At 46.0% G+C, this 27,557-nt stretch overlaps 1 protein-coding gene across 1 annotated transcript in view; it reads right to left on the minus strand.

Moving 5' to 3' along the window:
• GRM7 (glutamate metabotropic receptor 7) overlaps positions 1-27,557 on the minus strand; it is a 275,498-nt gene that overhangs the window by 115,359 nt on the left and 132,582 nt on the right. The window contains exon 3 of the mRNA XM_086469667.1: positions 443-584. Coding sequence (XP_086325793.1) covers positions 443-584 — 142 coding nt within the window. The remainder of the gene's footprint in view (positions 1-442; positions 585-27,557) is intronic.

Genomic DNA, 27,557 nt, shown 5'->3' on the forward strand with positions numbered 1-27,557 from the left:
TGGTTAAACCTTGAGCACCTCATGTGGTTTGACCTTGAGCATCCGAGCTGTTTTGTCACTAGTAACCATCTCCTGCCGTAGCATAGACTCTGAATTAATGAGTAACACACAGCAGTATGAGCTGGGAGAGAGGGGCATCGTCTTAGTACCCCTTTGAGAGGTCAAGCCAGGTCTGCCATCCGCTGCATGAGTAACCCTGTCCCAGGAAAAGCTTCCAGACCTTGATCAACGCTCTGTCCCCCCACTACTGCAACACAGGGTCTGGGGCACCACGTGAGCCAGGGCAACACCAGCGGCGCCTCTGTGCCTGCTGCCACCCTCCACATCCCCACACCGCTCTTACCAACGGAGACTTCCACTTCATTAGGCATATTCTTACTTGCTTTCTCTTTTCTGCATAGCTACCAAGCACAAATGAATTAATCGCCTCAGTCATCCTTACTTTATGTCCTCATCATTGGCAAAAATAACGATGGCCCTGGCATTGGGAGTTTCTAGGAGCTGCTTGATAATTTTATCAAAGTCGATGGTCTTGTCCTTGCGATCCTGGGGGATTTTCAGGGACTGAGCAATGCAGAGGCCACCTGTGGAAGAGAGAAGAGAGGAGAAAAGGACCGTGTCAGAGGAGAGAACAGGGAAGGCAGTGGGAAATACACGTGGCTGGAAGGGGAGCCTGGGAGGAAGAGAAACTCCGGGTTCAGATCGCTGCCCTCACGGAGCACTTAATCTTCACGTCAGGCTGCCTGAGGGACTCGTACAATTATTTTTTTTGCTCAGAGCACTCACTGCAACACACTCAGTCTGCATGCCCGGGCAGGGTCACGGGTTAAACAGACGGGCAAAACCAACATCATAGAAAAGCAAAATAAACCAATAAACCAGACAGTAGAGGGATTAAACAAACAAACAAACAAACAAAACCCAAAACCAACAAACAACCTGAACAAGCTGAAACTGATTTTAACAAACCCAACAGGCTGAAAGGCAAGAGACGTTGACAATGTGTTAGACAAACTGTCTCAGGGAAGAGCTGAGATTCTTTTTAATTTTGCAACTTGAAGGATACTGAGGGAAAATGCTTCCACTGAAACAACTTATCTGGAACCGGAACAGCAGAGTTGTTGAGATACTGGCAAAGCAAAGACTGTTCAAGAAAATCCTTACTCCTTCAAACGCCCATCACTGGATGGGATGGAGTGGCCCAAGCGAGTGAAGCCTCAAGACAAAGTGCATGTCTGTGAACTGGCCTGCTCAGAAATACACAGGTAATGCTGCAAAAATAGCGTCAACACAGTCACGGTGGTAAATACATCCGCGCCACAGAAACAGGCACTCCTAGCACAGGTCCCATATCACGCTTACACAGCTTGTTTTAGGCAAAAAAATAAAACTAAAAAAAAAACCAACCCCACAACAAAAACATCTCCAGCGACATTCTGCTTGTCATTGTTGGCAGATGAAAACACAACTTTTGCCTTCCTTATTTTGCGATAAACACTTTCATCTTTTACGGTATCTTAGATACCAACTTCCTCAGTATCCTGCACTGCATTAATTAATAAAGTATCAGAGATGAATAATGAGAAACAGCAGCGCGATGAGTTAATTAAACGACAGCAGGACAAAGAAGATATTCACAGATACTCTCTAAACCAGAGATTTAAAAGTGCTGTTAAATGAAGTAATAGAGAAGGCGTTCTCAGGGGGGGAAGACAGAGGAGGCGGCTTATCCACCGCCAGCGCGGGGGCTCTGCCTGCCGCCTGCCGAAGGACCATCCTGAGCCCGGCGGAGCAGGCGTGCAGACACCTGGAGGAAAAGCACTGAACACCCGTAAAGACCAAACTCCTGGTTTTCGGACTGCAAAACGTGGCTCTTCTGCAGATCTCCGAGCACTTTACAAAGTAGGTCAGGATCATTTTTCCTTATTTTAGACGTAGAGAAGCTGAGACACAGAGGTTGCTTGAAGTCAAGACAGGTCTGTTGGTACTAGCTGATCCAAAAACTCCAGGGAAAAAAAGATTGGTTTCGGTGGGAAGAAATAAAATGGCGAAAAGGAAAGGCTGAGAAAGAATAAAACAGGATAATAACCCCCCAGTTTCTCTCTGAGTCATACAGAATGTTTCATTTTGTTTTCATTTACAGCCCAAATTATTGCAACCTGAATTTTTCTTTTCATTAAAAGAAAATACTGATTTTCAAAAGTAAAATTAATTTTTAAATGAGGAAAGAAAGCCTCATTGTTAATAAGTGCCAAAAGTTTATAAACATTTTTATGTGCTCTTTTTATTTTCCCCAGTCAAAATGAGACGGAATCCACCCAAATCCATGAGCAGGGTTACCCAGCTTTCCTGAAATGCCCCACTTGGCACGGATTGCCTGCTCGTGAGAAGCAGCCCCCCCAGCCAGCTCTGCTCCAGCCCCCTGCTCCACAGGCAGGGCCAAGGCATCTCCGAGCGCAGGGCACCCGCAGAAGCTGGACATTGAGGGGAAGCCACCCGGGGAGAAAAAAACATCTCTGTCCTGGCATCATGCCCCAGGAGAATCTGAAGTTATTAGCTGCTCCAGGAAAGTACCCGTGCCCTCCATCACACCAAGCCAGGCTGCTCCGAATCTCCCACCAGAGACTCTGATTTCTCTTGATAAATAAGGACGTGGCAACTTTGGAAAATTCATTGAGAGAAAAGAAAAAAAAAACCCAAACCAGCCCACAGACCGTTACAAAGCTCCCAGATTTGTCACTTGAAAACTTATGCATTCCCTCCACGGCATCCTTTCAAGAGGCTCCCCCTCTGACAGAGCAGAACAGGAGAGGATATATTTCATCGTGTCGAGACCAAAGGGCTTTCGCATGCCGGATGGAGCCATTATTTAGCCACATCTGAAGCTGCTGCGAAGATCCTTTGCAATCCTTCATAGCCCTCCATCGCCTTCATTCAGAAAAAGCTGCCTGTCTCCGGAGAGGACTGGAAATACAGCCCCAGAGAACAGACACCAGCTGACAGGCACGCCGACCAATATATCCGATATTCCACCTTCTGATTTCTAATTACTGCACCAGTAAATAACTTTAAGAGACCTTTAAAGCCAGACAGAAGAATGCTTACAGGTGCTCATCCCCACACACCACGGCTCCACCGCAGAGACACGACCACCCCACCACGCTGCAGAGAGGAACAGGAGCAGAAGGGTCGCACACCCGGCACCCATGACAGTAAGGTTTCTGTAGTTAAGTGTCTACCTACATTAAAGAATCCTTACATACAGGGGAAAAAACCACCCCACCCCACCCCCCCTAGATCAGTGATACAATGCTGTTGTAAAACTATGATTAAAAAAATTAATATTAAATAATTGTGACCTACATGATTCAAGTGCTTGGGAAAAAGGCTAAAATCATTGGGCAGGCTGCGAGCTCAGCAACCCACCCTGACAATAATTATACCTATTGTGTGGGTCATGCAATATCTATTGCCTGAATGGAGAAGCCAAAAATCTTATTATAGTCGATAATGATTACAGCTGAACTGAGCATCTTTGGACAGAAAGACAGCTGAAGGCTCTCAATAACAAGGAAAAAAGCCTCTAATGCAATGTACAGCTTCAAAGTATGTCATTTCCATGGGTTTTTAAAGACAAGAGGACCCAGGGCAGAGAAAGGAAACAGTTTGGAATTTGGGAGGGTAGATTTCAGGTCCTTTTTTGTAATACAGAATCTTCTGCTACCTTTGGGAGGTCAGCTCTTACGTTTCTCTGCTGTTGACTGGTGAAGGGAAGTAACAGAGCTCCTTTTTGAACATGCCAGTTATGGCACAAAGGGATTACAGGTAAAGGGTAAGCAGGAATTATGGACAAATGGTAAATATCAATGCTTAAACCCCAAATAATTTATCTATAGCATGGTAGCTACGATGGTAGCAGCAGAAGAGATCAGTATTAGAAAGAACTCTCTGAAGTGACACCAGGAACAGAAACGCCACACAAGGCAGATCCAGGGCCAATGAAAAAGGCAGAGAAGTCAAGATGCAAGAGGACCGAGACGCAGACAACACAACTCAGACACGTCGGGGGATATTCTGGTTTTACACTGCTAGTGCCTCTTCCAGGAAAGTCACACTATTTGACTAATACATGCTCCCAGTCACCGGAACAGGTCAGTGTGTCTTGTTTTCTTATTTGCTCTGTTTTGCCCAACTCCACACCAGGCAGCATTTGACACCAGAGTACAAGGTCCTACTGGAGCAGCGGGGTGATCCATCCCAGCCCCCGACTACGCAGCCACGTTGGCTCCTGTTTACACCCAGGCTTACGAGCTTGAATAAAAGGGTTTCGGTCTCGGCAGAGGAGCTCGTGGCCGGCGGAGGCACATGTCCTTTTTCATTCTTTAGCAATAACGGACGCCCAAGGAATTCGGTGTATGGGGTCCAAACGACACATACAGAATAAGTTTAACTTTCATGTTCTCACCCTGTGGGAAACACGTGCGGTTCTTTAACCTGCCAGGTTAATTCACAGTACTCCCAAGGTAAAAATCTCCAAGGGAATCAAGCAGTAAAAACGTGAAAGTTGCAAATTAAGGATTTTGTCATAGGATTTCTGCAGTGATATATTTACCCTCGATGGACTGGAGATGTGGCAAATGCTCTAACCAGCTACAAACTGCTATGGCCATTAACGGCAGCCTGGGAGTCGGACCCGCGCCGCACCCTGCGACCGAGGTGGGGCTGCTCCGCACAGCCCCAGCAGCCGTGGCACCGGGAGCCTCCCAGTCATCCTGGGACTGGTCCCACGAGCAGCACCATGCTTTAAACCGGCTGGCTACAGAGGGTTCCCATGGTTTCCTACGGTTATTTCTGCCTAGTGAGTGAAAAGATCAGGTAACAGAGATTCTGCAACCAAAAGCAAAGACCATCAGGAAAATAAAGGGTATTGGTGATGCATGAAAGAAATGTGAACTGTAGTAGGCATAAGATACCTCATTCAAGCAATTCTACAAGCAAATGTTTAACTCCTTTAACAATGGAATTTTAGAAATTCACAGGAATCAATATACGAAAGGTGGTCAAAACAGCGGCGACGAGGCAGTCGGTTCTATACCACTCTACCCTCGAAACAATACCCTTTCTCTTCTAGGCTATGTATAGCTGTCCAACATTGGCGTCTTTTTCATCCTTCCCTGCTGCCAGCAAATGTTTTTGTAATAACATCAAATCTGGGACGGGAACACCAGGAGCAGACCTGGTAGGTTCAGCCTTTCCAGATGCGCCTTTGTCCAACGAGTAAGCCGTGAAAACGCACAATGATCTATGAAAAGACTAAGACAACAAGGCAAACCATTTCCTCAAACAATTACTTGAAAATTATTTGGTTTTACAGCTTCTCGTTTTCCCAGTGGTTTGTGCCACTTTGGCAAACTGACCCGATTGTTTGGGATTGTTCCCGGCATTAAAATTCCCCACGCTGCAACCATTGGCAGTGCTCTGAGGAAGCACAGAAATGGTAACGTTTCAACCAAAATTAACAGCACCTCCAGAATTTTTTTTTGGCAAACAAACAAAATGCAAAGTGAAGTTGGGTCCTTTCACCCTGGCTAGTGAAAAATAATTTTTCCCCCAGGTTTTACTTCCAGTAGAAGAGCCCTCTGAATTGCGTTAAGTCACTGACAAGACTCATTTTAGCGGAGTTTCTGTCTCAAGAAACTCCATTTCTAGTCAATCTTTCCACAAAGAGAACCTTCTTGAGTTTCAGTTAGGTCCTTATAACAGCCCCTACTTTCTCACGTGCTTCTGGAGAAGATTTAATTAGGAGATGCTGGAGACAGAGGAAATTTATCCTAAGGTATTGCTCAGGAAGCTGGCAATTATGGATGTGCAAATACCTGATTTTTTGGTTTGGCTGCCAAACTGAAAAAGAAAATTTATAGATCAAACTTTTTTTTTTGTTGCTAGATCTTCAGTTTTTCTCATTAAAACAAAAAGCCATACGATTAATTTTGCTGAAACCAAAAATCTCCATTTAATTGGAGTTGGAAACGGTTATTGTTAGGGACCTGCAGGAGGAAACAAATGAGGAGCTGCACAGGGGTTCTGGTGTCTCCCTCCTACCCAATGATTAAAACAGTCATCCAAAAATGTGAGTTTCCACTTTCCTCCTTTCCCAGAGAGGTGTTGAACTTGTACCTCAGAGCTCCCAGCGTCCTGACCCCGCTGTCACCCACCGATACGCGGGGCACAGTCCCCACACCCGTCCGCAGAGCTGCACCATCCCCAACTGGAACAGACGATGACGCCGGTTTTCAGTCAAAGAACAGCATCGAAAACGAGATCGAAGGCACCAGGCACCGAAGGCAAATTGCTCCCAGGCACAACAGGGGACCCCAGCTCTCCCCCAGAGCACGGCACTCCCCGAGCTGCTGCGAGCAGCAGGAAGGGTTGGTGACGTACAGCCCCCCTCATGTTCCTCCCTGACTCTCTCCAACCAAAGCTGCAGACTTGAGTTTAGTTTCAGTTTACAAATAAAAGATTTAGGAAGCAGGAAATCACATTTCCCTCTCCAGATTAGTATTCACCATATGTTTTTTGTCATTTTTTGCTATCAGTTACTATTCAATTGGGAACAGAAAAACGTCAGTACTAAAGCTCAGTGAAGGAGAGAGCATTAAGGGTGATCAGAAAAAAACAAGAGGAGCAGGTTAGCAAAACTAGACTGAAAAGGACCAGTTGTGCAACAAGTGGGATGATACAACAACTGTTTCTTGGCTTCCTGCTTTTACCTCCAGCAGAATGGCTTACGGGAAAGCTTTGGTTTGTTCAATTACTGTCAGGAACAATGGAGCAAACCCATTCTGTCCCTGCCTACGTAGGGTGCCAGCTTCCTTCTTTTCCCCCTTTCCAACAATACATATATAAGATTCTGTCTCACAAGTATCCTCAAAAACATGTTTTGCTATTGAGACATTCAAGGAAGTTGGTTTTGATCCCTGATAATATAAAAGACATTTTGCGAGTATAAAAAAGCAGAAAAAAAAAAGAAAATAATAGAACAAACCCAGTAATCTTTACAAAAGATGAAAAACCCGAAAGTTTCTGCTGACGCTTCTCCTGTCTTCAACCTCTCGGATCACGTGGCATTTCCACGCTGCGAAAGCACCCAGTGTGGCACGGATGGTCAAGCACAGGGACCAAGCCCGGCCCCACCACGCTCCAGGAGCAGAAGCAGACACTGAGATACCCACATTGCGCTGCCTTCTCAGACGCCCAGCCTGAGCAGGAGCTGGGGCCGCCCCTATAAAATCATGGTGAAACCCGCCTACTTCCAAGGCTCGCTATCAAAATACTTTTTAAACGCCCGTGTTCCTTCTCTTCTGCATTTTATTTTCTCCTGATCAACACCAGGAAAGAGGACTGGATCCTTTCATGCAATGGGAAGAAAAGCCACGCTGGTGAGAACCTTGCTCAGACCACACCAGCAAGAGCCCCACATGCCCCTCTCCTGGGCTGCCTTCAGGACCCACAACAGCTTCTGTGCAGAGGGGGCTTTTTTCCAGGATTCCCTGCTCCGCTAAACAAACGGAGAAGTCAAAACCAGGGTGGAGAAATTCCGCCTTCAACTTCATGATGGATCCTATGCCGTGAAATAACCAACGTGCTCGTCCTGCCGTGACAAAAGGGCTGGTGCTGTAAAGACACAACATTGAGCTCATCCATTCGCTGCGGAGCAAGTCCTAGCAGCACGAGCACTGCAAAAGATTATCAGTCATATGATTTTTTTCACGGGAATCCCACTCATGTGTCACAGACGTGGGATAGAGATCGGGCCACATCACATAATGCTCCAGTTCCCAGGCAGCTCGAGGACAGGGGGGCGAATTGAGCCATCTGGGTGGCAGCAGTTGCAAAGCACACAGGAACTTGGAAGAAGACAGAGAGTCTTAAAAATATCATTGCTGCCTTCCTTGCGTCTGCTGACAGACTCTCTGCTGTGCCTCTGAAAGGCAAAACCTCAGGAGAATTCTCTGTGCAAGTTCAAGCAGTCATGCATTAAATTGTTCGGGGCATTAAACACCTAACTCTTGTATTTAAGGGTAATGGATGTATCTAGTAATCAAAGTGTTGCTTCAGTATCCATGGATACCCATGATTATGTGGTATTTTGATTCTGGTACAACACTAAGTACATTATTCTGCTTCCCTGAAATTCTCCAAGAGCTATTTTTCTTATCACCACTTAATTGGATTATCAGGTAGCAAAAGAGACAATTTAACACTTTTTCAGATGATTTATCTACAGAGGCACTCTTTTTTGGGGGAACGACTTCTGGCAATACTGAAAACATTGCTCCAGAAAGTTTGGTGTTGCTAATTATTGAAAGGAACTCTCAATTAATTTGATTAATATGTTACTTTAAAATTAGCAGCTGCCGAAAGCTGCCTCCTGGATGTTTGTTACAATTACGGGAACAACACACAAAGCAATGGGTTCTTCCATCTGAAAGAAAGCAGCTGATTGCTTTTAAAGACTTTTCTTCCCTCCCTCCCCCTGAATTTCTCATGATCACCAGGCTGCTGTCAGGGTAATTACAAGGTCTGACATTCGCTCGGTTTTGTACCAAAGAAAAGCTGAACCTGCAGCTACTGCGACCTCCCCTTTCCTCAGTTTGGCCAGGGGAGGCTCATGGATTCTCTCTCCACGCTTCTCTTCTCCCTGGCCCGTTGGAGGGCAGCCCATCCCTGATGCCCTGTGGCAGAGAGACAGCCCTGCACGGCATGGCACAGCACGGCCTGGCACAGCACGGCACGGCAGCTCCTCCCTGGCAGGGATCTGAAGACCTTTCTCACCCCACACCAGCACAGAAAACACCCTAGAATTGGGACTTTAAGGCAGGTTGGGCAGGGCAAGAAAAGGCCAGGTTAAGTACAGACAATACCTAAATTTTTTTTAGTCCAAGGCCAGGCTGGATGGGGCTGGGAGCAGCCCGGTCTAGTAGAAGGTGTCCCTGCCCACAGCAGGGGGTTGGAACTGGATGGTCTTTAAGGTCCCTTCCAACCCAAACCACTCTGTGATTCTATGATCAATCAAGTGCTGAGGAGTCCTGATCCCCCCTGAAAGAAATCCGCCAGGGAGCCGACGTGGTCCCACGGTGTCCCTGCCCAGGGATGTGGGATGCTCAGCGAAGCCCGCACTGAAAGCTCTGCGAAACACATCCAACGAGCAGGAACCCCCGCATTTCACAAGGGGAAACAAATCAAACCATTTGACATAAGTTTGGGATAGCCCAAAGGAGAGGAATTAATTGGGGAAGAAACAAACACCAAAGGCATACAGTATTTTTTTCATTTTGTTGTACATTTTATATGTCACTGCTGGGTTTTGGCATATACTTATATATCCTGCATATACAATTTATTAGCTGCAATGAATTTTACTTCTAAACCTCATATATTCTGTAAAAGAAAAAGAAACCAGTGGCAGTAACACTGACGACTGAGTTTAAAGAAGTCAGTATACTCCCCGTGTGAAAAGTCTGATACCACAATTGAGGATATTTCCCTGATAAAGCAGAATTACGTCCTAAAGGAACTGGAATGATAAAGATTATTTCATATTCTTGTAATACAGCTGGGCCTGCCAGCTTGCTTGTCATCAAACTGCTCACCAGAAGAAGAGAGTTATTCAAACAACTGACACAAAAGCCACAAAATCTTCAAAGAACGATCACTGGAAAGTCAATACATGACTCACACGTTTGCTTTGGAGACGAGTGAACATTATGCAGCAGGAGCCTGTGTGTCAGGTAGGGGTTTTAAGGTGATTCTTTGGTCTATGGAGGAACGCACACTAATTATTTTAAATAAAAACAGAACAAACCCCCCAGCGCCCCCTTCACAGGATCTGTCATCAGCCTCAGGCAAGAAGTAGTAAGTTTTCAGTAAATTAATCTAGTGTAGGAAAATTTCCAGTCTCACTCCTCAACCTGTGAATTCACAGTGAACCAAGCTAGCAAACTAAACCCTGACCACATTACTGAGCCTCTAATATTCCCCTGTCCCATCAAGCGACAAGGTGCTGTAAGCGTGAAAGTTCACCTGGAATAGAAAAGTTCCTGCCATTCCATCTAGTCAGAAATGGAAAGAAATTAATTTATTCTGACCCCCAAAGTTAAAATAGACCTAGGCATATTAAGAGAAAACTGTCTGCACTTCATTCTGCCTGCATTCAGTGGCTAACGTAGTCACTGCTCCACCCAGAACAAACACAGATCCAGAAAATGGAAAATTCAAGCGCATGGAGTTAACACATTTCAAGGAAAAAAAAAAAAATGCGGAGGCTAAACCAGCATAGAGCAAGCACAATCCTCGAGAAAAAAGAACTTCAAGTAACTGACTTACAGAGGGATCCAGAAACGACAGTTGGGTCCTTATGTCCGAAACCACAGTTCTAATGAGGCTCTGGATCGTTGTTTCTTTAATAGAAAAAGTTAATATCCTACTGACCAGGAGTTATGAAGTTCCTGCGCATGCCAGTAAAAGAAGTTTACAACTGCACTGCTGTGCAGATGGGCTAGAATTTAAATTACGTCTCCATAGTACCATAATTCAATTGTAAAAATAAAATGTGCGCCAATAATAAAAATTACATTAAAACATGAAACTGCAACAATTTATCCAAGGGAAAGGATCCTTGTGGATATGCAACAGCTTTAACTTAGAAACTTTCTACCCATTAAGTCTACCGGATCATTTTAAAATTTGATTTTTGCTAAGCTTGTTTACTGTCTCATTTTTTCACATTAGACCTCATCACAACCAAAGAACAGAAGACCTAAACTGATATAGAACACTAACATTTCTAGTATGTTATTTGTTAATGCTTAATTCTATTGTGTCATAGCTTTGCTGTGTATTTCATGACTTTCCTAGTGCATTTTATCGCCTTAAAAACTGCCCTTTATTACGGCAGTTAAACTCCAGCAAGATAAAAAAAATTAAGACTCTCTCTGGAACACTAAATTAAATTATAAGAATGGTATAAGATCACAATTTTCAAAGCTTTTGAAAAGCTCTGCTGGACAGAAAATAAAGGAAACACGGCCATCCTGTTAGATCAACAGCCGCCCGCGCTCAGCGCTCCCGTTTGCTCGCACCGCAACGCTCCGAAGCGAGAACGGACTCAGTCGAGGCGTTTGCAGTAGAAGGGACTCGAGGGTTGTCGCCTTCCTCAAACCTGTGCTACAGAAAAGTACATTTGAGCCACACAGCGTAGCCACGCTGAAAAAAAAAGCACTATAAAATAGAAGTTCCACTTCTGCTTCAAACATTTAAAAGACTTTTGCTGTTACAACATAATGCCAGTCGTGCTTAAACGACCCCATCCGGACCATGACAGCCCTGCAAAGGCTCTAACAGGCGATAACCGCTGCTCTGAAGACCTCCTGGATGAAGACCCAGGGCTGGAGTCTGAAACAAACAGATTCTCAGCCAAATAACGCTATTGACATTTTGAATTTTGCCATGTAACTATTTCTAACATCCATCAAACGGCAAAGAACCCAGACACCAGAACTAAGCTGAGAGGAAGGCGATGAGAGGTCTGTAAGGAAGCCCTGGTCTCACCTGCCGATCTGCAGGATGAGCAGCCGCAGGGGTGTAAAACGCTTCGTGTGATCTTTTACGGCGCAAATCCAAATATAATGCAGTCCTCCCTCTGTCTTTTAAGAGTCTGCTTTAGTCAGACTAAGACCGACTCTACGGCATTGTGCATAAAAATAGCAAAGGCAAAGTTCTCAGAAATAGTGTCAGAACACTTTATAAAACACATTTTCTTCAGGAACAACTGTAGGCGGCAAAACCTCCGGCTGCGGGTAGAGACAGAAACAAAGCACCAAAAATACCATGTTTCAAAGCATAACGTGCAGCCAGGCAATGATACAAATTAGAACTGTGCTCAACACAAAACACCAGCTAAGGCTCTCTGTCTCCCAGCTGGTTCATAAATCCTCAAAAGTGGCGAATTCCAAGTCCTGAACTGAAATGCGCAGGGGGAACCGAACAAAGCGGACCCCGACGACAGCCCCTCGCACGCCGCAGGGGGAGCCCCCGGCCCCGCAGAGCACCACAGCGGTACGAAGGTCTTCTCGAGCACAGCTGGTGGCACGTGGTGCCAGAAGCCCAGGTGAAGGTCACCTAGCAAGGCTACCACCTCGAACAGCGACCAACCTGAAAGGAGATTGGACCCCAGGGAATCGAGAAAGAAACAAGCCGATAAAACATCGCCTGTTTTCTTATAAATAGTGCTATGATTAAGATACAAACAGCCAACCCCGAGGTTCTCCAGCTGAGGCGCTGAGCCATTAAGGCAATTGAAAACCAGACCCGTTACCCGCCGCGGAAACGTTCCGGCTGGCCGCGTCCCACCTCCCAGCACACAGTCAGTGTGGGCGGGGGGCAGCCAGGCTCACCCCCTTCTCCTCTCCAGTTATTTGTTTGCTTCCCAAAACGCCTGGATGCAAGGCTGCTCACAAACAATACCTTCCCAGGCTGGTTTGGCTCCCTTGCAAAAAGCAATTTCCTGCAGCCTTCACACACACTAAAGAGTCCTGTGCTCTATGACATGGTTTTATTTGTCTGAGCTGCCTCTTGGAGCTCCACACTGTAATTTAGGAGACTGCTTAGTGCTGTGCTGTTCTTGCGGGGATATTTCCCCCCTAGTAATAATGATGCCACCTCTGGATAGTGAATCATTATGAACTGCAAGCACAAAATGATCTCTAATGATGAAGCTTTTCTAACTACAATTTGGAGTGTTCCCATGTTCCTAATTCATTTTTTTCTTGGAGGGGTAGCACAGCGTTTCAGCTTTCTCTCAGTTAATGGTATTTTCTGGCTGTTATATATCTGTTCGGGCAAGTAACGACTTGCTGGTTCTTCAAAGAACAAGAAATCCAGAGAACACCAATGACACAATGACAAGTCTCAGTGGGAAGGGAGGGAGGATCAGACATCTTTTAAGTATACTTTCGGAAGGAAACCTGTTTCCTAATGTTTCCACCCAAGGAGAGACCAGCATTTACAACGTGAAAAAAATTCTTTCATGAACGCAGTGCTGGGCTTGCAAAGTCTCTGCAATCGATAAGGTACATGAAAAGAGACCGACAGCAGCTCCTGGGCTTTGAGGGCGCGAGGACAAAAAGCGCGACAGGGGGCCAGAGCACAGAACTACTACGGTAAGCACCCAAAAGCAAACAGGATTTGGCATTCACTTATCTTCGCTAGAAAGATCAACTAACGTTCTGTAGGAAAACAAGAGAAAACAGGGTATCAGGCTGGGGGACACGTTGGGTTAGAGGAAGAGAAGAAGGGGGCTTCCGTAACGTTTTGTTTCACCTCCAGTTCCTTGTGTCTCACCCAAAAGAAGGCAGAAGAGATCTGCTTATTACTCCTGCGTACTTCTAGCAGGATGAAGGTCTTCCTTCTGTTTGCTTCAGCAACCATCCCCAACCCTCTTCTGGGGAACTGCTCTCTAATTATTCTGCTTGCTGCTTCCCAAGTTTAACTGAAGATCTAAGCTGTGCTTCTCATACAGCACCAACCCTCAGCTCTGCAGAATCGCAGGTCCTTTTCATATGGAGATCGTAACAGAAGTGAACTACGTGTGGTCTAATTTTACTGAGAGAAAACTTCATTAAGTACCATTAGCAAACTGGCGTTATATTTTGTATGGTCATATTTCATAGCATTTTGGTGAACGCTGACTAAAGCTCTGATTCACACACACGTTTGTTAAAGCACATATAAGCACAGCGTTCTGCAGAGTCTCAAAAGCAAATCATCTTTAGATTAGACTTGCAGGAGACAGCTGGGATGACTGAGACACTGAAAGGTAGTTTTTCTGTTAGGCCCTACCTGGGTTTCTGCTTAGTCCTCAGTCTTGCTGCAGCATATTTTCTCTCAAAAGATTTACGCACAAGGTCATTACTGCAAGCTTGAAAACTGACCACTGCCTTCTGGGACTCAAAACACGTAAATTCAGCAAAGCTAAGAATTATTTAAATAGGATATGTTTCCAGCCCTTGGATGGGGGAAATAAAAAATAGAAACAAAACTCTTTAAATTCCTTGGTCTTTCCTCGTCTTTCTCATAATCCTCATCTCCTTCACATTGGAGCAATGTTCTTAATGTACAACACTGTGCTTTAACAACCCTCTCTCAAACGAGTACTAAAAATGCAATATAGTTCAATAAAATCACTACTGCAGCATTGCAAAAACCACCCCCCATGCACTGCCCGTGGATAATCAGTTCAATTTAATAGAGTTCTGCAACAAAACGTCGTAAAAGGCACAAAAGTTAGGAGCAAGCTCTCGGAAGGCAGTCTGGGTTTTGCCTTAGCAGCACCCTGTCTCGTGTAAAACAACCGCTGTTATACCACAGTTACAGACCATGAACAGCTCTGGGGACTCTGACTGAGAGAGGGACCTCAAACAAGGTGAGCGTGAGGGGGACGTCAGCCGCACGGTCAGGAATGCTCTGGGGCCCCACACGCTGCCAGCAGCCTGGAAGATGGAGCCAGCAGTAAAAGGTCAAGGGCAGGAGGGACCCGGGGAGGGAGGCTGCTGGCAGAGGGGTGGTGCTGCTCCCCACGAGCAGTCCCGCCTGGAAATGAGGTGGCTGAAGAGCTGAGGAGGCGACAGCTGGCTCTTCAGGCACGGTTGGCGTGCAGAGGTCAGTGGGCAACGCTTGCTCGTGTTCTTCCTAAAACACAAAATTAAGTAACTTAAGACTCCAAACGCAGTTACACCGAGTAATGCGGGGTAGGGGCCCGCACGCTGCATGTTTGCACTCCGTTTGGGATTTCTTTACTGGCCCTGACTGGTGGGGTGTAGGGAGCTGAGCCACACACACACGGCTCTGACCTGCCGCAGCAGCTCCTCCGGACACCGTGGTCTGAAGAGGTGAGAGCGCCCTGGGAAGTAAACATAAAGGACGTGGCACAAAGATCACCCTCTGCCTTGGAAAGCAGAGCTTTGCTCCGCAGGCTTTGAACCGCAGTCACGGTCTAGTTCCTGAAGCGCCTGCGTACCCTCGCTCTCGGGTGAAAAGTCTGCCCTGTGTCAAGGAGGGACCTCGATACAGTTTGCAACGGGCTCAAGACCTGGCCTCTGCCCAGCAGGGGCATTCCAGCTCTGCCATTTGCCTGTAATCCCGCCTCGGCAAGCCACAAGTACGGGTCTGCAGGTTTAGGGACGTGACAAACTTAATCAGCAAAAAACGTGCTTGACCCAGCGACTGGGAACCACCACCGCTCCACGGCCATTTCTATTCGCTTCACATGGGAACCTTGGAAGACAGGTTGAATATGGTTATACCCGAGTTATTTCAGCACAAAGCCTTTCATTGACTGTTTTCTAAAAAGGCTTTCCAACGAACAGCCCACTGAAGACAACGTGATTCTCTTAATTTGATGCTGAATTCAAGAGGTGTATGAAATATTTGTCAATATTTGGACTACCTAATGTGTTTAGCTGAAAGAGAAGTGATTGCTGCAGAAATCATTCCTCCAGTAGAGCCCATACTGCCCTACAAAGCACCCAAAAATATTATGAATCTTTAAAGCCTTCATTTTCCTTTCAACAAGCGGGGTCATGGCAATATTATGCCTGTATCTTCAGCAAGTCAGTTTTTAAGAAGACATCTTTTCCTTCACAGAAGGAAGAACAACAGGAAAAGAGACTTTTGTTTTCCCTTTTGCGGCCTACAGTAAAAAGCCCAAACCCAAATGTTAGGGGAATCAAACACAGAAATCAAAATCTTTCAGGCTGAGGTGGATGGATCCTGAGAGATGTTTACCCAGCCGAAAGGGTCACAGGGAGAAGGACAGAGAGGGCTTTACAGTACACGTTCTTATTACTTAACTCGTTGCTTGCCAACTCAGAAGTGTGACATTAAAATGAGTGAAACCAAGTGAAAATGTACACAAAAATAGCAGCAAACACAGAAGCCAAAGTTTTCAGAGGTTTAGGGTAACGCTTTACTTCCAGGGAACATTTCTTAAGCACCAGTGGCAAGCAAGTTCGTATTTTCCTAAATTGAATGCACAGGGGAGAATAACCCCCACCAACAGCTGGTCAAGATTCCCTCCTCATCCTGAAGGCTTTAAAGGCCCCATCAAGCTCGCAGTAACACAGCGACTACCCCACAGGGGGAGGGCAGGAGCAGCGCAAGAGGCACGTAACGTTATTCACATTAGGAACTCGTGTGCTCTTACAGAGCTTGTCTTTGCACTGATGCGGACCTACAGACCACCACAGATAGTTTTTTCACTGTCTGAGCAGAAGGGTTGAGTGTCAAGTTCGTCTGAGATCTGTCCCCTGCAGTCCCGGTTCAATGAGCTGTGCACCCAGGCCTGGTTCAGGGTGGGACACGCCGTACCGGTTTGCCGCGCTACCCTAAGAAAGAACAGAAGCTGGGAAACTTATTTTACAGCCAGAACTTTGGAGAGCCAAAACACTTTTATCTTCTGATCTTTGGCACTTAAGGTAGCGAGAAATGAGGTCATACCCTGAAATCAATATCTAAATAAATATTTGAACAATCTTTACGCTGCAAATAAGTTTTATCACTAGACTTTTTGTGGAAACTTGACATGGAAAGGAAACATAAGCAAAACTGGAATTCAGGAGACCAGAGAGAGACAGGAAAGAAAGCATAAGAAAAAATTAATATGCTGAATATGCCCCTTTCCTTTACTGTTGGGGCACTCATCATATTAGTCTAAATTTAATTAAATTTTCTTATATTATTTGCAGATCAAATTTCACGCTCATCCACCTACACCTGACGACACGCACCTACAGCTACACTGCTGAGCAGCCCATTATTTCAATTGTCATTTATTGTATCTCATGGGAATTTGAGAGATAAAAAGCTCAACTTGATAGCTGAAAATGTACATGTGTAACTAATTAGTATGAAGAGGAATTTTTGCTTGCATTATAAATCCCTGTGCTTCAGGATGTGACTACATCATTGAATTCTCCCGTGCAGAAACACACCAGCTCTACCACCCTGCGCTGGCTCACCCAGCCAGGGCACTAGCTGGGACCAGCTAAAACTTTCAACACTTTCAATCTGGAATGAGCAATAACGGGCAATATATTATCTCTTGAAATTGTTAGGCCTCCTACTATAAAGGAATTCAAATGAAGTTCTGAGTACTACATAACTTAAATATCAGTAAATCAATGTAATTTCTAAGAAAAGAGATGTTAACTGTTACTTCACGTAAAACATCCACTTTCTTTAATTCATTTTGTGACCAGAAAGATGACCAAAGTATCTTCGTTTGGCATACACTACTGCCACATTCGCAGGAGAAACTAAAACTGAAAATTAATTTCAAATATTCCTCTCACTTTCAAAGGTTTTAAATTAATCATTCTTCCCAATATTTTGGCATATTGGAAGAACGCGATTAGATTGATTCCGAATCAAGAGACAGCTCACCAATTTTATTAAATTTCTCTCTGGCATTTCATGCCTAACTACTCACTTGAAGCTCGTGCTAACGCCACAGAAGCGCTGCTTTACTATCAAATCGCTTTGAAACTAAATGGAAAGAGGGTAGATATTAGAATTGGGTATTAGGAAGAAATTCTTCCCTGTCACGGGCTGCCCAGAGGAGCTGCGGCTGCCCCGTCCCCGGCAGTGCTCAAGGCCAGGCTGGATGGGGCTGGGAGCGACCTGGTCTGGTGGGAGGTGTCCCTGCCCAGGGCAGGGGGGTGGGACTGGATGGTCTTTGAGGTTCCTTCCAGCCCAAACCACTCTGTGATTCCAGGAATAGAGTGCACTGAATTTTCTATTTAAAATTCTATTTCTTGAAGCTGACGCTTCATTTCATGGCTCATATCTCCGCGTTATAACATTTACAGATGTTTTCCCAACTTTGTACGTCAAAATCAGGGTAAGCCGGTACAGCCATTCGCTAACCATACCAAATCTCCCCGTCACTCAAGCAGGAACGTATAACCCCACGCAGGCTCGGGTAAAAGGCTCTTATTTTAACTGCAAGGCAGCTCCTCAGCACGCCCAGCCTTTGAAGGCTGTGCCCACACAGCTCACGCCCCGCAGGAGCAGAAGCCGGGAGGCTGGCTGTCCTCCCGAGAGCCACCGCGCCGCTGCCCGTCCTGCCGCTCCGGCGCCAGGCGGTGAACTGCCAGGGCCAGCCTGGGCCTGCCGAAAGGGATAAAGGCAAGACGAGAGGCGCTAGCCCAGCGAAGCACGGGTCGCTGCTGAATAAATTACATCAGACTGCTTTACAGATTATTTCACCCGTTTCTTGGGTGAAGGGCAAAAGGAAGGCGCCAGCGCTTGCACCTATCACAGGTACCAGGGCCTCAGCAGCCTCGGGGCTGGGACTCACTCAGCTGTTCATCAGCAGCACTCCACTGCCTTTCATTCCATTTATTTTTTTGGTTTTTTTTTAAAAAACTTCCAGGAGAAGTTTATTTAGGCACTCTGAGCCCTGAGAGGACACGGTGTGTGCACCAGCAGCAGGGCCACAGGAGCTTCTGTCCGCCTGTGCAAGGCCCTACACAGACCTGCAGAGGCATCCGTCGTGCCAGAACACTTCTTCCTGCGAGAAACATTTAACTACTGACAGGGTTTAAACACATCTGGACAAAAGCATCAGGGTCTGGCTTAGCTCAGCAGCGACCAGGACTGCAAGGTGCTGTCCCTGAACCAGCTCCGCTACCTGCCCGTGACCAGCGCAAAGGACCAGGAACAGCCCGAGTCTTAATTCTGCTCCTGCTGCTGCTCATCAGATGCGGCTCCAGGACCCGGCGCCTGGAGGAGGAGATTCCTGAAAAGGCAACTGCTTTTAAAAGTCACTAAGCTGAGTGTTGTGTGCCTTTCTCACAACACGGCAATATTCTCTGCACTAAAAAGAAAGGATAAAAGAAGAATGTATACATAATTTTAGCGAGTCTTCTTTAATCTACTTGGTTTCATTTGTTCTACAAACTCCTTATTTTGGGGAAATAAATGTTTTTAATTAAGTTGACTGTAGTTACTTAGGCAGTATCTGTCAAATATTTTGAACAGTTCCACTTTACTCAAGCTGCATATCCGCACCAATAGCTTTAGTTTATTGTGATAAAGCAATCTGTTGAGTCATGCTCTTTTTTCCTCTATATCCAATCTTGATTCCCCAGACAGTGTCAGTTCTCCATTTGTTAATCCATATTTAATTTTTAAATCACAAAACATCATGGTTTTAAAGATAAGCTTTTAAAATGCCCTCCTACACAGTCTTTCTTGCTGTCTCCCGGGATACTGCTGATAACAAGCAAAAATCATATGCTTCAAATATTAATGAAGAAGCTGCTACTGAAAACTGGGAACTTATGAGGCCAGGTGATTATCATGTGGAGATGTGATGTAAAATCAAACCTGGAGAGAAGCAAGGCTAAGGAAAAAAGAGTACCAAAGGCAAGACGGCAGGTTGCAAGTGTCAGATAAAGATCTATAAAAATACCACTTCTCTTCAAACCCAGGGAGCCAGGGAAGGAGCTCTGCTCTCACGGTGGGGATGGGAACCCCACGGCACGGAGGGTGAAAGGTCCCCAAATTTCTCCTTTCTGGGAACACAGAAAACGCAGAAATAACCACCAAGCTGTTGGTTTCCCTTGCTTGGAGAGTCCCTGGGACACACGTGCCATTTACAACACGAGACAAAACCTTTCACCAGCGAGCTGCCTCACAGAAATCCAGGCACTTCGTAAAAACCCTTGAAAAACATCCCCCCCAGAGCTGCGTGCCCGCTTTTGTCTTCAGCGAAATATCATTTCTATGGTAATACCCCAACCACCTCAAATCGAGCCCGAAAGCTGCTGTCACCTGCAATGGGAGCTGCTCCAGGTCTGTGCCGGCAGCTCCCGGTCCCAGCTTCTGGCTGGGGGATGCCGGTGTGGGTGACGCACTGGTGACCCTGGGGCTGCCCGGCGACTCCAACAGCCCCCATCACCATTTTCAACACCCTTAAAATTCCCAGAAAGCAATACAGTCCTTCAGGGGTGGAAGAAGACTCTCGGTTTACATCTTTTCAAAGAGGGCAGAGGTGAGGTGGGCACAAACGCTCCTCCGAAGGCCTCGTCTCCGCGTAACGCGATCGGAAGCGATGGCCGGGGCGTTGCTGGAAATCTTTGCTGGTATGACCAGCACACCCCCCCGAGTCCTGCAGGCTGTCAGAGGGGAACCCTGCAAGAGCTCTGCAAACCCCTGGCTGAGCGCTACGGAGGCGCTGCCGGCCGCTATGGCCCGGAGAGTGCCGCGGGCTGCAGTAACCAGGGGTTTCTTCGGGCTTGCTCAGAGGGATCAAGGCACAGAGCAGCACTGCTCTCGCCAAGCGTCTCAGTAAAGCTTTTGAATGCAGACTTGATTCCTGTTGCCCTGGAAAAGGATTTCTGTTAAAAACTAAAATTACTTTGATGATAAATTTTAATGAGCGGCACTGTTCACAAAATACTAAAATAATCTGATGGATAAGAGAATTCCAGCTGAAACAGCAGAACGTGTAAATCTGCTGCCTGATTTACAGATGTGAGAAGCAAACCTGGAGTAGTCCTTTCAGCCTCTCTTCCGAAATTTTTTACTTTTCTGAAAAACATTTACACTGCCTAGGAGACCTTTCTTTTTGGTAGACCCTTTATAATTACTAATGCTGGCTGATTTGCACATGCCTTTTATCGGGGTTAAGGCCACTGTCACTGGATACCTTTGTCTTTCAAATATCAAAACAGTAATATCTAATTCTGAGCTACTTCAGTAAAATTTCTGCATTCATTTTCTGCAAGAAATAAAGTATTCCCAGTTTTGCAGCTGGTTATTTCTGTGTCTGTGAGGACATTTGTATATTTGTCCATGTCACGTACTCAACCTTCAGTCATCTCTGGAAAATGGGGATGCATCTATATCCCTCTACTTACAGCAATAAGGCAGCAACCTGCAGAAGATCCATGAGGCAGTTCGGCACTGTCACACTTTGCAACTGGGTGGCTGGAACCACCAGTACACAAATACTTTTACCCAGAGTAAGTCTCTGCTGCTGCTGCCGCCGCCCTGCGCTGGCCAGCCGGGCTGGGCATCTCCCTTGTCCCCGCGTGTGCCCACATCCCTGGTGGTCTGGATGCAACCGCTCCTTTCTGAGAGGTCAGGGATGAAAGTTCAGGTTACTGAAACTCCCCAGAGGGCTCCCCTGAGGATCTCCAACTGCTGCTGCTTTGGCATCTGAAAAATGACGACTCTCATCTCCCTTGAACAACCACGTCCGCGGTCACAAACGAGCTCCAGGAGAGCCTGCGGTGACTCATTAATTACCGCGTACACGACGGACATTAACCGCTGTGCCTTCCCCACACACTGGCCAGCCAGGCTGTTCAGGTAACGATTCCCTCTGCCCACCACCCTTCAGGTACGTCTCCCCAAAGCCCTTCTCCGTAAGGATGCCAGGGCGGCAGGAAAATCGAGTGATGGTCAAATGAAAGGCAGATCGTCCCGCCCCGTCCCGCTGCGGAGCGCGGGGGCACTGTCAGGTGACGGCATCACCCACTCCCAACGCAAGATCATCTCCTCGACAAAGTCAAGGCACTAATTCCCATAAATACACAATTTTTTAAAAATGCCTTGTGATCTCTCACGATCATTGACATTCTAGCCCTTCCCTCCCCACGGACTCTTAGAAAAAAGGCTGTTGCATTCTATTATCATTATTTTAACTTTATTCAACAGTTTAGAAACATGATGTACTGTTTGCTTTATCGAGCAAATGCAGAGTTCAAAGATTTTCATGTCCTCTGACTGGGTTTCGAGAATACTAATGCAGTCTCTGTTCAAGGCACTGAGCTCGTGTAGCAGAGGATGGTGTAGAAAAAGAAGAAATATTTTTTTTTGGGCCACATTTCAACTATATAATGAATGTTACCCCGTTTTTTTTAAGTAAACGTAAGGGCTTTCTTTTAAGACAACTCTTGTGAGCTGGGGGCACAGTATGAAATACTTTTAAAATACGCTTTCATTCCTGAAAAAGCACATGGATGCTGCTGAAAATAGGAGAAGAAAAACTAACATTCAGAATCCCGCTGCTGAACCCGCACATCATTACCTCCCCATCACGCTGTAAAGCATAAGATACTCTCATTAATTTGATATAGTGTTGTGTCAGGACAAGGAAAGGAGAGGTTTAATCCTCTACGCTGGTTTATGTCCCATTCTGCTTTGTCATCAGAGAGATAACTTCTACTGAAGTACAAGTTCCCATCCACCCTGCAGTATCACTTCAAATGTTTACTTCTTTTTAAATAAATAAATGGGGTTCTTAAAATGATGGTTCAAATGGCTCCCGTTAAGTCAGTAAAACGGAGCATCAGAAAAAAGGATATTATGTTGCAACACTCAATCTCATATTTCTTAATATCCACTGATAAAAACATGTTTTAAAGCTTCATCAAATCTCACTTATCAGATGTCCTCAATAATTTCATTCCAGTTCATTAAAAAAATATTGCTGTTCACGACAGTATTTGAACTCAAAACACAAGCTACTTAAACCCTCTTACATGTACACTGACAGAATTGGAAATGCACTTTGAGAAGATAAACAAGCGAACATTCATGCACTATTTATAACGCTATTGCTATTGGCACCACTATGGCGTGTCAGCATTTAAACCATAAAAACCTTTAAATCTCAGCTACTAACATTCTACTCCAGACAAAACGTTTCAGAGGGCAGGAGGCTTCTTGCTTTTTCTTATAATTGAAGGACAAAAAAGCAGAGTAGCGGGAGGACTTTCTGGATTTAATAGAAGGCATGATGGCGTGTGAACACGCACCTCTCGCACGCAGCCTAAATGGAAGGGTTTCAAAATAAATCCTTTGTATATGCACGTCTTTTAGACCAATAAAGTGATTTTTGCAGAGAAGTCGTGATCATGTCTGTCTAGCAATGCATCAGGTAAGAATACCGAATATAGTGAAGTCATATTTAGGAAGCTTTTGTTTAGAGATTCAGATGAAAATAAAAACTGGGCGCTCTGTGTTACTACAGTTTCACACAACTGGCTATAAAATCCTGTGACGACAATGAGAGAGACCTGCGAAACGCGGCCTGGCGCTGGGCTCCATGACGGCGCCTGCACAGAATCCGAGCGAAGCGGGAAGGATATAACGGCAGACACCGCGAGGCTGGCCCAGAACACATTTTTAAGGTACTTTCCTTCTGCCCCTCTCCAGAAGCAGAACCCCACAGCAGAGAAGCAGAACACGTCAGGGAAAAGCAGCTGCAGCTCAGTCAATATTACATTTCAGAGCACAACCTCATGGCTCAGGATTCCCTTGTCTGTCTGACTGACCACAGCTAATACACCAAGGAGGATAAGCATGACACACTGTCTGACCTTGCCTCAAAATCTCAAAGTTTTACTGAACACCTGCTTTCATCAGGTTGAAAAGTGGTTTTTAAAAATCAATTTTCCTATGAAACCTCTTCAAACATAAGCCATTTAAAGGGATAATTTTGTCTTCATCCTCCAGGACTATTATTTACTAAGATTGTCTTCATCAGGGAAATTATCACCGGCAGCCGAACATTTCTATCTCGCACGGCCTCCTCAGGGAGCTGCTCCGACCAGGCTTCCTCCCCTGAATTCCCCCACCGTCACCTCCCTCCTATTAGCATGGCATCTTCAACCCAGTATCCTCAAGCCTGCTTTCCATTCAAACGCATCTACTAGAAAAAAATATCAGGATAGTATGAGGCTAAACCCACCAGACAACGCTTTTGTCCAGAGGATATGCTAAAAGCTGAATACAAAGGTGAGGGAGGCATGAATTAAAGGAAGAGCTGCAAGAAAATATTTTCAATTATGGAGCAAAATTGTTTGAAGATATTTTTCCTTCCTTGCATACCTAGTTTTTTCTGCATTTGTTCCCTCCTCTGCTTGTTTACTAAAAAGGGAGCTCGAATGGCTTGAAAAGAGATAAATTAAAAAGAATAATTGGAAACTGAAAGGGCGGGTGAGACGGGTACGGGAATGTAGCCATGAAAGACCAATGTAATTAAAAAACCCGCAGCACTTCAGTGCCATGCCAGGAAGGTGCAATTCAATCACGCTGTGAGTGTCACAGACCCCGCCGCTCTGCGGGATGGAAAGACCTCGGTGGTCCGACGCCTGTGGGAATTAAAGCCTTTTCTGCTACGCGGCATCGGGAACAGGGTCCTTCCCCCCAGCATCGCCTCACGGGGAGAGTCACTGGTTTGTTGTCACGTGGGGTTGGTTGGTTGGTAGTTTTGTTGGTTTGTTTATTTTTTTTCCCCTGAAGAAGACATAATGCCTTCTGCACAGTCTTTAAAAAAATAATGATTTTAAATATGCAGTAATAACTTCCTGGTAATAGAGTTACTCTCTCTGAATAAAACCAGCCCTCGTTCACAGGAAACCTTCACATAAAACAGACCAGGAGAGCCAATAAAACACCTTCATCAAGACCTCTGAGAGATAACTAGAAGACAGTTTTTGGAGCAATGCTGGGTTTTCCTCTTTTGATATCTTTATTAATACCCCACTATACTTCTGACGTGTGACAGCTCCTTCAGGAGAATTGCATTTTGATGCTAATGAGGCTGAGATGTGTAAGGACGGTAAACCTTTGTGTGCCGCGGTCTGAGAGGAGCCTTGGCTCGGGGTAGGCATCTCACCATGGGGCAGTCCTGAACAGCCACGGTGCTACTGCGGGATAAGAGCCATTTCTCCTTCCCTTGAATCACTCGATACCCAGCGCTGGGGCAAAGTCGTTACTCTAGAGTAAGTCAACACTAATATGATTCTAATTTCCAGCTCTGTAATTTAGATTTTATAACCGTGCATTGCATCAGCAGAGTAGAATTAGACCTTGCAATTCGACCTCGTGGGGCATCATTTCCTCTGCCTATGCCAAAAAATCACAGGCTGCACTTCAGCAGCTTCAAGAGAGCCTCTGGGCCGTGCCGGTGAGCATCCAGACCTGCAGGACCCGGCCAGGCCCTCCTGCTCCATCCCTATTTCCCTTTCTGCACTTGGGGACGCGAGGCACCCCTTTGCATCGCAACCTGGGTCGCTCTGTCGGTCTGTCTCCCCGGCTCTAGCCCTGTGCTCCCACCTCCCGTAGCGCGACGCTCCTGATCTGTTGCTCAATGTCGCGGCGAGGCCCCGCGGCCCCGGTGCCCAGGCACACCCCACAGCACCTGCCTTCCGCTGCCCCAAAAGCTCCTCTCCTGCAGGTGAGCTGCGTGCACGGCTGGCTTCAGGTAGATTCAATCCATAGCCAAGAGCAACAACAACGTCCGTAACAGCGCACGTCAGACAGCCTGGCACGGGAAACGTTAGGAAGTCCAGAGATCCCTGAACAAATTCATCTAGTAGACAATTCATCCACCCAAAAATAGAAGTTAAAAAAATAATAATAAAAAATTCATAGTTTCTAGCTGAGAAGGAAAGGAAAATGTTATTTTACCTATCAGAGATCTTTTTTTTTTCCTTCCCCCGGTCCCTTTTTCTTCCAGTTCACAGTGGCCACACAGACCTGATCTACACCTGACACATAGATAAACTTTGGTTATACGACCTCAGCATCTCTCCTCCAAGAGATCCTTATCTTTTAGGGTAGAAACCGAATCCCACCCCCAGTCTGGAGCCAAGTTCAAGACAGCCGTGCAAATACGTGCCATTTGCTGCCCGTGTCCCGCCCAGCTGTGGTAACACTGCCGGACTCTGCTAAAACCCGGCGAGGGGCTGGGATTACTGAAAGGGTTTGGGTGCTCATCCGCACGCCCGAGATCAGTTTTCCTACTTTCCCTCTTACCAAACACTCTGGGTCTCTTCTTGACAAGGCTACAGAGCACCCAGTCAACATTTTAGACAGAAACACCCAGTATGCGGCAATCTTATTTGAGTTACTTCGAGTGAATATTCATCAGATGTCTATGATGGGATTTTCTTTTTTTTAAATCTTTCTAATAGCATTTCACCAGTCATTGAAAGAGAAGTGGAAACACTTTTTACCTACCAAAATATGGAGTTCACTGTTCTGTGTCTCCCCTGCCACAGCTGAAGACATCACTAACACCTAAAACAGAGCAAAGAGCTGCACTTGCATATTAAACGTCTAATGCCAAGGTGCAGATAGGAGGGCAGTTTGTATCGTCTCTCTCACGGTACATGTTCTGAAGCAAGTATAAAATTTAAACTCAAGGAAAACATCCACTGAAAAAACGTGGGGCAAAGATTGTTTTCTAATATGCATTTACTGGGGAGAAGTGAAACAAACGCCCAGGGGCTGCGGGTGCTGAGCGGGCAGGGGCGCACAGCCGGGTTTCGCCTGCTTGGCCTCAGCAGCCGGAGCACCCTCCTGCGGACGCACCTGCCCAGCGCTCCAGTTCAAGCACTTTAATGGGCTGGTGACGGTCCACCGAAACCTCTGGTGACCACGCGACAGAAGACACCAAGATCCTGCAGGCACTCTCTTCTCTGCCAGAAACTCACGTTTCCCCAGCGTCTTCACCCAAAGACCAGGCAAAATTAAAGCTGCTCAACAGCTGAAATACGACTATACAGAACATCACCGGGCCAGCCTGCGACTCCAGAGGGTGTCTCCTCTCCAGACCCAGGCGGAGAAGGGGGCTGCATCGCAACCTCACCGGCTCCATACCCAGTCCCGAGGGGTGCTGGGGGAACAGGTTAAGCCGCCTGTTTCGGAAGAAGCCGTCAGCCCACAGAAACCGCTGTCACTGATCACCCGTGCCATGGAGGGCTCCACGGGGCAAGGAACCCAGGCAATTCGTAGTCCACGTCATACACAGCACCCAGCTAAGTCCGCAGGATGTTCTCCATGTATTTCAGTGAATATGTTGGCCCAAGCCAAAAGAAAAAATGCAGGAACAAAAACAAACAAGGAGAAATGCAGAAGTGGAAGGAACAAAACAACAAAACATTTTCTGTTTGTGCAGATCAGCTGCCAACACTGGTGGCTGCTGGTAACCAGTAACGACAGCCGTTGCTGTTGAAAGGCTTGCTGTTTGCAGCTTCACTGAGCACACGGATCACAGCTTTTACGCATCCTTAATCATTTTTCTTTATCAGTTCTACCTTCTGAGAAGAGTAGGGTATCAGAGTGGGTCTGGTATTTGCTCATATAATCAGATTTCAGAAACACATGATGTAGTATCTGCTTTAAAACAACAGATTGTTTGATGCATTTTTTCAACCAGACACTCAGAATACCCTGAAATTTCTATCAAAACTTGATAGGAAAACAGATCAAGAGAGACAGCAGTGTTCCGGTAAAAAAAAGCACAAACAAGACTTGTTTGAGGTCATAGCTTTGCCTTGAAGTTGGCCAGGCAAAAAAAAGGTAGAAATCGGTATTTTTTGAAACAGGTTATATCTCATTAGTATCTCCTGGTTCGTTTGCTGCCTTTTACCCTGTTGCTCCCAACAGCTCATACCCCTTTGCAAGTGAAAGCTACC

The sequence above is a fragment of the Leptosomus discolor genome, chromosome 9, assembly GCF_034619465.1.
Source record: "Leptosomus discolor isolate bLepDis1 chromosome 9, bLepDis1.hap2, whole genome shotgun sequence".
Classification (NCBI taxonomy): Eukaryota; Metazoa; Chordata; class Aves; order Leptosomiformes; family Leptosomidae; genus Leptosomus; species Leptosomus discolor.